The sequence below is a fragment of the Pinus tabuliformis genome, chromosome 8 (genome assembly GCF_031772625.1).
Source record: "Pinus tabuliformis cultivar Carrire ecotype Pingquan chromosome 8, CPIR1, whole genome shotgun sequence".
Lineage (NCBI taxonomy): Eukaryota > Viridiplantae > Streptophyta > Pinopsida > Pinales > Pinaceae > Pinus > Pinus tabuliformis.
The window spans coordinates 36,583,753-36,595,993 of record NC_142294.1 but is presented as its reverse complement, the minus strand read 5'-3'; the positions used below and the strand labels follow the sequence as shown (position 1 = coordinate 36,595,993).

The following is a 12,241-nucleotide window of genomic DNA, read 5'->3' as shown; positions in this document are numbered from 1 at the left end:
TGATAAATTCGAGATTGATAACTTTTATTTGACACTTGAATTATGTCATAAGGTCAAAAGGCCAAAAGGGGAGTAAGTTAAGTTCAACCTTATAAGTAAGTCTCTTTCCACAAATTTGGCTTTGGTAAGTTTGCTTTGATACTTGACCCATGTCAGAAGGTTGAAATCTAAGGGAGCATGGTAAGTGCATCTTGCCACAAATGTCTCGTATACCCAAGCTCTATCACAAAATTTATACCACAAGGGAGTAGGGTAAATGCATCTCTATAAGGAACTTCCCATACAATGAATAGATTAGTAAGTTTTAGTTTTACAATTAATAAACCCTAAGAGAGTAAGGTGTGTGCATCCTATAGGAAGGTCTAATATACCAACTCTAAGATTGTATGTTATATTCAATGCTTAACCTATATCACAAGGTCAAGATCCCATGGTAGTATGGTAAGTGCATCCATGTAAGGAAGACATTGTATGCTGAATGCATGTTTGGGAAGTATATTATGATCCTCAAGTTACCTCACATAGTTGAAACCCTAAGGGAGTAGAGGAGGTGCATCCCTAAAAGGAAGGTTTAATATCAAGCATGTGGGGGGCTTTTGTTGTGCCATGGATAATGATATGCAAGTCATTTCACTAATTTCAATTTTACCTCTTCATTTTTGTGAGCATCATATGATGTAACAGGTGTTAAGTGAATCATTCAAACTCATGAAACATTGAGCATTAGTAATTGACACTCACAACAATAAGTCACAATAAGTAATTGCAATATTAATAATCCACAAAAATAATCTCATATATATATATATATATATATATATATATATATATATATATATATATATATATATATATATATATATATATATATATATCCACATACTATATTTAATATTGGATTAAAAATATGGACTCTCTCACAAACCAAAGAAATATTGAATTAAAAATCCCAACTCTCTCACAAATCAAAGAAGGTTTATATCTCAAAATATTTTTTTAAACAATGAGAAAACCTAGCATAACTTAGTTGTCAAATCAGTGGCAGGAGCAACGATCATTGATTACTATCCACGTATACAAGATGACTTATCATGGTTATTCAAGGAAAACCACATCACCTGAAATTACTCACGGTCCGTAAGGGAGCAAGCTTTCGCTCCCGTGAGATGCCTATGGTTTTGGGCCATTAACTTATTTCCTTATGTCCAAGAAATACAAGGTCTTAGCCAAGTAGAAACAATTTTAAAACATATTGCAGGCCCAAAACTATACCTCAAAATATATATCAATAAATTTTTACAACCATTATTTTTTTTTCAACTAAAAAATTCACGTCTAGAGCAGCTCACAAGCGTATATATAGACTACGAGACTTGTAAGGACCAAACCAACACCATAAAACTAACCAATAGACCACCACCATAAAACTACCCATTATTTGCTATCAAAACCTCCTCAATTAAGTTCAACACATTTTAAAAGATGCATATGTGCATTAGGGTATAACACGTGTGGCACATAAATGTTTAATTCCTTTTGTGAAAGAAAAGGGTATAATACGTATAGTAGTTCCCTTTTCCTCACCCTCACCAAAACAAAACATTCACAAAATCACTATCAAATACAGACAGGGTCGATATAGATGCGGACCTCAATGAAGTATCAAATGGATTTATGGAGCAGCGGTGTGTGTTATTAAAGGGTTTTGGGTGGGGTGAGATAGCGGACGATTAATGCGTATAGGCAGCAAGAGAGAGAGATTTATCAGGGATCAAATCAGACTGAGAAAATGAGCTTGAAAACAGAAAACATTGGCACGCTGCCTAAGCCAGAATACCCGGTAATCGACAGGAACCCACCATTTACGAAGACAGTGGCCAATTTCAGCTTCCTCGATTACCTCCGGATGACCACCATCGCTAGCGGCTCCGTGCCCTTTGGTTACCTCTCAGGTCAGTAGTGTTCAATTCATTCATTAATCCAACACTTGCCTCCGATTGTTATTAAAACCAACAAACATAATGACAGGTGGTAACTGCAACTTAAGAGGACCGTCTATGGTGACAGCAGGGATTATTGGTGTGATGGGAGGGTTTATGTTTGCTTATCAGAACTCTGTAGGCCGACTCATGGGGTTATTTCCCAACGAAGAGGAAGTTGCCCGATATAAGAAGAAGGGAAAGTCCTTTGATTAATGTGATTCTTGGGTATTCTTCTTAATTTTGCAAAAAATAAATTCGATGCATGTTAGACTGTGATTCATGTCCTTTACTATAAGCTTCAATTGTTTTCTTTCTTTAGAAAGACAAAGAACTTGAACCTTTTTTTTGGGTCATTCCATTGTTAATGAAAATTACCACTTGAAAATCGATCTGATATTTTGTTACTAAACAGTAGAAGGAATGCAACATCAAACGAAACGAAATTACTAGAGGATCTGTCTAAGTGTTTTTTCTTTTCTTTTTTCGTTTTCTTGAAAATGCCTTTGATATTCCATTACTAAGCACTAGAAAAGTATTTCAAGAATGGACGCATCATCAAACGAAAGGATGGTTACGTGGGTACCCTTTGTCCACACAGCTGAGCAGGGTAAACATGTCCGCTTTCGTTCCAACCTCAAGAGAAACTACATCTTTCCAAAAAAAAATCCATCCTGGTCGAGAGCTGCATAGCCATTTATAATCTGAAAGCTGTTAGTTCTCTTAAGTGGACTGAATCAGTGCCCCCTTAAAATGCTGCTTGACTGGACGACGCTGTGCATTTGAGGTTGTATTGCTCTTTGCATATATACGCCTTTTAGGTTTTCTTTAAATTACAGAAAGGAAATTTGATATGCGTTTAGTTGCAATGGTGTAAACCTTGTATAGTTTTCCTAGGTACATCCCATCCCTTTTTTTTGTCCTCTTCACATGAGAATAAAATTACATTCTGTTCATACATGTCATGCATGTATTCGTTTGACAAAAGCATGCTTCATGATAAGTCCTACTCATATATTCTGCTGATTTTAGTCTGTGGAGATAGCTGTCCAAAATAGAAAATTAAATACATAACTGAGTAGTTGCCCATATGAGATGTTCAGTGTATAAAGCATACATAGTATAGCAAAATAAATAAAACTGTCTAGTGCAACCGATCATACGATTCAGATCCAGGAATATTAAAACAGAAATGACAAAAAGAAAAAAGAAACTGTGATGCTGGAGTGTACGATTAATCTGAGCTGACATCCTACGGTAAAGGCCTGTGGTGGATCTCGGGTGTTTCATTTTCAAAATGTCTGATTATCCCCCAGGTCCCGCGGGCCAGCGGAATAGCTGCTTTAGAGAGGCTGTCTGCATCCGAGTTGAAATCCTGGTAGATATGAGAAATATCAAAGGACGAGAATGCTGATTTGAGACACAAGACTTCACTTAGGTACATCCCATCTTAATTGATGCCAGATCAAAATTTCAGGACAGAACTGCATAATGTCACAGTACCAAATGTATGATTTGAAATGGCCCGTGCCAACCTTCATATTTGCAATTTACTTGAATTCGCTTGAAGGTTGACTTGTCCATTTCTGCACTCTCAACCAACCTCTGTACGCACACTAGTCTGTTGGGGATGGAGACATTAGGATTTGAAGAATTCCAGTCAAAGCCTCATTATTCTCTCGTTATCCTTGATGATCTGTAGAACTGTTGCACTATAACTCGGGCGTTGCAAGAGAGTGAAATTATTGTGAAGGATAAACAAAATTAATCCACTATCTTGTAAACTTGAGCACGGTAACTCGGGCATTGCAAGAGAGTGAAATTCATCTCAAGAGCTAAATAGAAGTTCCATTATTTCCAGCAGCAGATAACATGTCGACACATGTCTAGAGGAAATGCATGGGATGCCAATGCCTTGAAAGAGAGGGCAGCCGAATACCAGATATTGTTGCTGTAACATCTGCTACTCTAGTCTCCAGTGGTGGTATCAGAACTGGACCACAAGGTTTACGGATGAAGAAATGTATCTCAAGAAGACAATTGCTTTGCAAGAAGTTAAAAAAATTCCCAGAAACAAAATCCAATACGTACTACTGCCAATGTCATTTGCAACCATTTTCTTCAATTCAAGATGTATTGCTTAACTTGTCATGACCTCATTATAATCTGTGCTGATAACCTTAGTCTTGGAGATTTTCTTGAACATGTGAGGAGATCACCATATTCAGTTCACTTTCCCATGTTCTAAAAGATATTTACAACCTTTTTTAACACCCAATGCACATGTTGTCATTCTTTCTGAAAGAAGGGGCTTGTTCTGTATTGGAAGTTGGAATAGCAATGCATATCCAGTGAACCATGCTAGTTTGTTTCCATTTTTTGATCTAAGGTAGTCCCCAATCATGTTCCCGGAAATAGCCAAGATGACAGGCAACAATAACACTGATATCCGTACTGTCATCTTCACTTGAAGCTGAGAACAATGTTGCTTGAGAGATCCTTCACAGTTCAGCAGTAATCATTATTTGATGCATGACCGTCCCTGGTTGGTTGGCAGTGTTGCATCACACAAAAATTTTGAACTCAGTTTGGGCATTTTGTGGAATTCCAATAGTTCTTAGTATTTAACAAATGGCAAAGGGACCACAATGCAGAGACTTAAAGATAAATCCAGGAGGTTATCTGTAAGATTCCACATGGTAGCTGATGATTAGTGATGATGTGTATCCAGTTGGCATGTTCAACTGTGATCAATAAGTTATAGATGATGTGGACTCAGTGGACATGGTCAACTATGCTCAAAAAATTCGAAGGTGTTTATAACCCTATAAAATGACCATTAACATTGATTTGAAGGCAGCTTGGAGTAGCTTGATAGTTGGGAGGCTGGGAGCTTTGATAGCTTGATTGCATGGGAGTATTGGCAGTGCTAAAACGTAGATCACAGTTCCGAGGTAACAGATTCAGGAGCAGGTTGGGAGTAGAGTCGATGCCTGCATTTGAATTTGGCTACATGTAGTTGTTGACATTAGGCATTTCCCTGGATTATTTTGTTGCAAGTATTTGTACTTGTATACAATGTTTTCAAGTATGTGATGGTATTAATATTGATTATGGACTACTAACTTAAATATATGTTATTGTTGGCATTGTTTGCCTTTTGTTGAGATTGTGATCTTTTGTTATTGGAATAAGGTTTTGTGACGTTGCTTTTGAAATCTGTAAACTGCTTCCAATTGTGTTGTTGTTCACTTTGAGAACGTAGAGTTACAGGTTGATGTGTTTACTTAGTGGTCCACGTCTTGCTTCTGCATTAGATGGTATCAAAGAAGGAAGAACCTGCGGTGAGGACAAATTTAACTAAGTAGATGACTTGGTATGGTTATCAAAGGAAAGTGTTAGAAAATCAGAAAGGCAAAAAGATGTTCTTATCTTGATAGTTACTTTTGATTTCTTTGAATTCTTTTTAGCTTCTTTTGTCTTCTTATTGTTGAGAAATATAGGGCAGAGAGATGGGATGATTTCTCTAGCAATGATAACTGCTTGTGAAGACTTTTTACTTTTCTTAATTAGGTTCTCCTTGACCTGATTTTTATTATGTGTTCTTCTTTCATCAAACAACTACCAAATCATAAAGAACAATGAGACAAAGGACACAAGATGTAGGCTATCAATTAGGGCTAAAACCTCTCCAATCTTGAGAGGAAAACCCAAACAAATTCTTCTTCTTATAGAATCTTCAATTGATGAATTCCAAGACCTTAGACCCTTGACCAACAACCCCGCCAAGACCAAGTCAATGCTTCTTCTGGATGAACTTCTTCTTCTCCAAGTCAACGCTTGTCAAACTTGTGTCACAACTTCAAATTTTGGCCCTAACTCAGAATTTCGGCTAGCTGTTGCAGACCTGCAATTTTCAGCTCCTTCTGTAGAAACCCTAGATCACACGTGTGGCTGAAATATGGTTCAATTTGCCTCTTTTTGACTTCGCTTGGCCTTCTCTTCTCTTCTTGACTATTTGGCTTGTCAAATTGACCTTTCTTGACCCAAACTTCGGCTTCTTTTGAGTGATAGTAATTTTAGCTTCTATTGCAGCAGAATGATGCCCTAATCTTCGTACGTGTGAATGAGTTTTAGTCCAAAATAGATAAAAATTATCTCGCTCTTCTTCCTCTCTCCTTCACTAGGTATTAGGCTTCTCTTCTTTAGATTGAACTTCTTCAATGCTTGAGTGAGTGTGTCTTGAGTGAGGTCGAGTTCCCCTTTATATAGTCCTTCTTGAGCCCACAAATAGGCCGACTTCACCTTCTAGAGAGGCTGACTACTCCTTAGTAGGCCGACTTGATCCTTTGCATTTGACAAGGTCTTGGAGGGGTATTTGACTTTGTTTTTGACTCAAATAATTTTTCTTACAATATGTAACATGCCCAAGAAGGGTTATTCATACATGACAATGACTCTTTTGACTTTATAGACTCAATGATAAATCCTAGAAGCTCTCAATGGGAGCTTGACTAGGGAGGTATTCATAATCCATACAAGGTACTTAGACATTCTTAATCTGAAGAATTCTCATTAGAAGAGTCGGGTTGGTAACCTAACTGTATAACATCATATCATCCAGCATTGTCATTTCTCCACAAGATCAGAGCACAATGCTGGCGAGACCAATGATTTATAGACACCCTCATCATTGTCTCTCTCGTAACATACCCCACTCGGGTTCTCTCAGAGTATGTTCCACCATGACTATTCTTATCTTGGATTCCCAATCCTCAAAGAATATCAGTGCTTTACAACTACTCTTATCTTGGATGCCCTACTACATCCTCACAGAGTATCATATGCTAGATACTTACCCAATCCTCCATTCTATCTTCCCAGTTGAAGACAAGAATGATGTGTCTATCTCTCCCCCTCAATTAGGGAGGATATGCCCATTCCAGTGAAGGAATGTACCCAAGCTCCCTCTTAACCAGGGACTTGACCAAGCTCCCTCTTAACTAGGGACTTGACCAAGCTCCCTCTTGACCAGGGACTTGCTTCTAGTAGCTCTTTAGGTGGAGATCATGGGACAACTGCTTAAAGAGCTCCTCCTTTCGATGTCATGAACTGCTTTTTCTTTATTCAGGAGTCTTCATCCTTTTGGAAATGCATCGACCATCCATCACTTTCATTCATGAATCATGTTAGTCATGTCGTCCTTTCTTTTATTGGAAAGTGGTCCCTTAGTCCATATCTAGCCTTTCCTTCATACCTTGCTACCTTCTTTGCTTCATGTTTCCTTCAGGATCTTTCATCCTACCACATGAGTGTCAGTGGTAGATGACATCTACAACTCTTCCTTTGGTAGCCCTGTATTAGCCCATCCAGTTATTGTTCAAAAATAGAAAATGAATATTAAATAAAAAATACCTTTGTGATGGTCTTTCATCATAACATCTCCTTGTTTGCATCAACATCCTGCATATATATTGACACATCCCCAAAAAGATATACAATGTCAAGGGTCTCTTTCTTTTTCAAACTTTATTAGGATTTTCATATCTTTCCCATGGAGATATCATAGTCAAATCATCTAGTCCTTGGATGTTGATTGCCTTTTCCGTAGTTTCATTTTTCATGATCTCTTCCTTTCTTTATTCACACATTTCCTCCTAGGAACTTTTCAATCATAGATCCTTCAACTTTGTCAACCACCTCATATTTCGTATGAGGACATATTATGTTGATTTCATCTAGTTAATGTGTGAACCATGCCTTCATGTATTCTTCCAAAGGAGGAGATCCTTACTTTTGATCATGCTCTTGAGGTAGAGCATTTATTCATGATATTTGCAACCATATGACATGACTCAATTAAATACATGCATACATACCTGATTTCTTTCTTTAGGTCATCTAGACTTTCTTCAGTAGCTTCCTTGATTGCAAGAACTTCAATCACCTTGACCTGCTTCGTTTCTTATGATATCATTCCATCATTCCATGAATTCATACAAGGTGGAATTCTCGGTGAGACACTTGCTTCTTCCAATATGTGAGTCTTCCAATGAAGATTCCAACGGAGGATCTTGATCATCCTTATCAACGAATGCTCCTCTTAAATGATGTATGATGAGCTTTATACTACATGACTTTTCTTCTTCTCATAAGTACTACTTATGCTTCTAATGAGGTTACCAAGAGCTACATCCTTCTATGGGTGGCTGCCATAGACTTCTATTTCGGCTATCCTTCATGCTTCTCTGAGATGATGTCATGAGCTTTTGCTTTCAATCATATGCTTCTATGATGTCATGATGCATCCTATCATGCCTCTAATGATTCCTACCATGATAGCTATATTTTACAACATAGAAACTTGAGACGAAAACTTTGAAAAGAACTAGGTGAGGAAGACCATCTCAATCATAGTAAAGATTTGTTACTTCCTCTTTCTTGGATTTCTTCTTTTGAGCTTCCTCCACTTCTTCAATGATATGGGTTTCTTCCCTTCATCTTTTATTGTTGTCCTTCTTGAGCTTAGGACAATCTCTCTTGTAGTGCCCATATTCTTGACATCCATAGCATTGAACCTTTGCCATATTCTTCCTTCTTTAGTGAGGACCAAATTTCCCAAACTTCCCTTTTTTTTGCCATGGCAGCATATGCCTGGGTTTGCTCATTTGAATTTTGATCCTACATAAGATTTTGTCTTCAACCTGGTTTCTTCAATTTTGTATAGTGAACACAGATCATTGAATGGAGTAGCTTCCTTCTTCCCATAGATACTTGATGTGAAGTTGCCCCATTCTTCCGGTAGTGCATTGAGCACTATGGGAGTCATCTCTTTGTTAGACAATATCTCTCCCAATTCTTTTAGTCAATCTCTTATTTCAGATATCCTCATAAAGTACGTGGCTATTCCTTCTTTTTTTGATATCTTCATCTTGTAGAATGCTTGCCTTAATGAGATTACTTCTCTTGCAGTGCTTACGAAGAACAATTCTACAAGTTTGTAATATTTCTTTTGATGTTTTTAATTTTGATACATAGGGAATGAGGGGATCCTTGATGGATTCTATGAGAATCCTTTGAGCCCTTACTTCCCCTTATTTGGGGGATTGTAATGTTTCCATTTGATTCTATCATGTTTGAGGTTATGGGAGTGGCATTTGATCAACAGCATGAAGCCCTTTAAGTACCCTAATGTTGGTGATATTGATTGTTGAATTTTGTTGATGTTGGTGGTTGATTTTTGAACTCGTCCAGCATGGCCCTAACAAAAATGTACCTTCACTCGAAGCAAAATAATTGGTTAGGCATGCTAAGCTTTTTCTATCATATTATAAGGTTGAGGAGATGAACTCTTCACTCAAACAAAAATCATTGGTTATGCATGTTAAACTTTTATAATTTCTACCATTTTGATATATTCATCCTTACATGGTATATAGATGAACAAATTTTGCATATTTTGTCTCTAATGGTTTGGAATCATGTTTTGAAATCTTAAAAATGATTTTTTTTCATTAAAAATTTATTATTCTATGTATTTTTTTCATATCCGTTTCATTGACTCTGGTTCGATTTGGGTTGATCCAGTTTTGGTTCAAATCCTGGTTAGATAGGTGGCCGGTTGAAAACACGGTTCCATATTTTAAAACTATGGGGAAAAGATGGTTGCTAAAATGCAAGGTAAGTATATAACTTCATGTTACTTTTTAATATGCGTGGAAGGATTAAAACAGAAGGATAAATATATGGAAGAGCAAGTTGTTGAAATTTGTTGAACAGCCATTCAAGTTGGTTCTGTAAAGGAGGATGAAGAGAAGTTTGTTAGATTTGATAAGGGTCTTAATTCATTCAGTTGAACAGAAGTTAGCATGATGGAGATGCATTTAATAAGGAGGCTTATAGTTTGGACTTGAAGGTGAAGAGGAAGTTCTTAAGAAGACATATTGAGAAAATGAAAGTAGCTGAAGGTGAAGAGCAAGTATGTGAAAGACAAGATGGTGAAGGTAGCATGATGGAAATAGGATCCCTAGAATGAAGTGGAGAATGAGAAGCATGAGTAGGAAGAGGTGTATGCACAAAAAAATGGAGGAACGTGTGATTGAATGCCTATTGGAGGAAGCGATGAAGGATATTGTGGCAGGATGTGTGCTAGAAAAATTGCAGCCAAGTGGAGTAGAACATGAAGTACCATTGGAGGAGGCTCTTGGGATGTTTTAATTCCCACAATCCTTTTTGTGTTAATTTGCATGCTGGTACAACAGTAAAAGAGTGTATAGGATGCCTACATTCAGATTTACCAGGGGATTTTGATGGAGGAGCATCCTTGGCTGGTTGGCAATCCTGCATCACCCAGAAAGATTTGAATTCAATTTTACCATTTTGTTGAATTCTAATATTAGCTCGTTGTAGTTAATAAAGTGCAAAGGGACCACAATGTAGAGATGTAAGCATAAATCTAGTAGGGTGTTTGTTAAGTTCTACTGGCAGTTGATGATTAGTGATGATGTGGTCCAAGTTGGCATGGTCAACCATGATTAGCGAGCTAGAGATGATGTGGACCCAATTGACATGGTGAACTATGATCATCAAACTCTGAGGGGTTCAAAGCCTATAAAAGGAGCATTAAAATTTATTTGAAGGCAGCTTGGAATAGCTTGATAGTTGGGAGCTTGGGATAGGTTGAAGGAGAGCTTGGAGTTTTGGCTTGGGAGCTTTGATAGCTGGACAGCAAGGGAGCATTGGCAGCCCCGAAATGTAGATCACAGATCTAAAATAACAGATCTAGGAACAGGTTGAGAGCAGAGCTGATGCTTGCATTTGAATTTGGCTATGTATTGTTGTTGACTTTGGGCATTTTCTTGGGTTATTTTGCTGTAAGAATTTGTAGTTGGATATAAGGGCTTTAAGCATGTCTTGGTATTGATATTGATTCTGGATTATCAACTTCAAATGTATTTCTGTTGTTGGCATTGTTTGCATCTTGTTGAGATTATGAGTTTTTGCTAATGGAATAAGGCTCTGTGAAGTTGTTTTTGAAATCTGATAACTATAATGGATACCATGTTTGTGTGTGTTTCCAATTGTTTTTGAAATCTGATAACTATAATGGATATTGTATATGTGTGTGTGTTTCCAAGTGTGTTGCTGTGCATTCTGAGAATGCATAGCTACAGGTTAATGTGTTTACTTATTGGCTTGTAGCCTGTAACTGCATTGTTCTTAGTCCTTCATTTATTTGGTGGCTTTCTTTGTAAAATCTCACCTTATATAGGGACTCTCCGACAATCTTCTTTTAACCTCTTGTTTTTCTTTCATAAATATTTAATAGCCACTAGTAGCAATATAAACACTGAAGCGGTCTCGGGAAGAATGCTACGATGACAAAGTATTTTCTAATGGCAAGCATGGCATGATTTCAATGCACCGTGCTATAAGATTATGGAATCATACCTCCATTTTTCTGACAAATTCCTGTAATGATAGGACCACTCAGCACAGGTTCCCCTGACATATGAGATAATAAGAATGGTTACTCCCTTCCTGCTTAGGTGAGGAACAAACATCCTTTTCAAGATGCTTCTGAGTTTAAACTTTCAAATGCCAGCTCTTCAAAGGAATAGGAAAACTCTGTAAATGTTAAAGGAGCAAGAATGGCTTCCGTTTCTTGAATTCCATCAAATCTTTGAATTTAATGCAAGATATTGGATTATACCTGCTCTGGCTTAATCAGGATTGCTCCTCAAGATTGTCATGCTTGTATTTGGATCTAGGAGACACATCATTATGATTTTACCACTAAGGCACAAATGAAATACTGACTCCATTAAAAAAGGGAAGAACTGATAGTGAAGAAGTGGGAAGTGCTAAGAGAAAAACACTTCATTCTTGTAAAACAGAGCTTTTACAAAAGATATTGGGAAGGGGAAGTGCCATATGGTGCCCTCCTTATTAATGCATTCAGTGTTTCTTATAGAGAAGCTCCCTCTTGTTTTATTTGGTGGGAAAATTATGCTTTCATGCATGTGAACTACCCTCTTTTTTGTAGAAAATCCACAAAATTCTGATCTGCTAATATGAGCAATCTAAAATATAATTTCTTCTCAAATAAACACAGAATTTCTCTACTAGATGCAGCGGAATAGGAATAGAAATAAAAACACGATTACACAATTCAACAACACAGAATTGTCTAGGGAACCCAACTGGGAAAACCCTCTGCTTGTTATTGTTGGTTCTATTGAAGAAGGTTGAACAATGGATCT

The 12,241-nt window shown here is 37.3% G+C and overlaps 1 protein-coding gene across 2 annotated transcripts in view; it reads left to right on the top strand.

Annotated features, from left to right (window-relative positions):
* Positions 1-1,605: 1,605 nt before the first annotated feature.
* LOC149234006 (NADH-ubiquinone oxidoreductase) overlaps positions 1,606-12,241 on the top strand; it is a 65,975-nt gene continuing 55,339 nt past the window's right edge. Inside the window, exons 1-2 of one of the 2 annotated variants that reach the window (XM_089371704.1) lie at positions 1,606-1,952; positions 2,029-2,207. In XM_089371704.1, the coding sequence (XP_089227830.1) occupies positions 1,790-1,952; positions 2,029-2,195 (330 nt within the window). In that variant the 5' untranslated portion in view covers positions 1,606-1,789 and the 3' untranslated portion in view covers positions 2,196-2,207. Of the gene's footprint in view, positions 1,953-2,028; positions 2,370-12,241 lie in introns of those variants that run through there. The other variant, XM_089371703.1, reaches the window with a different exon arrangement.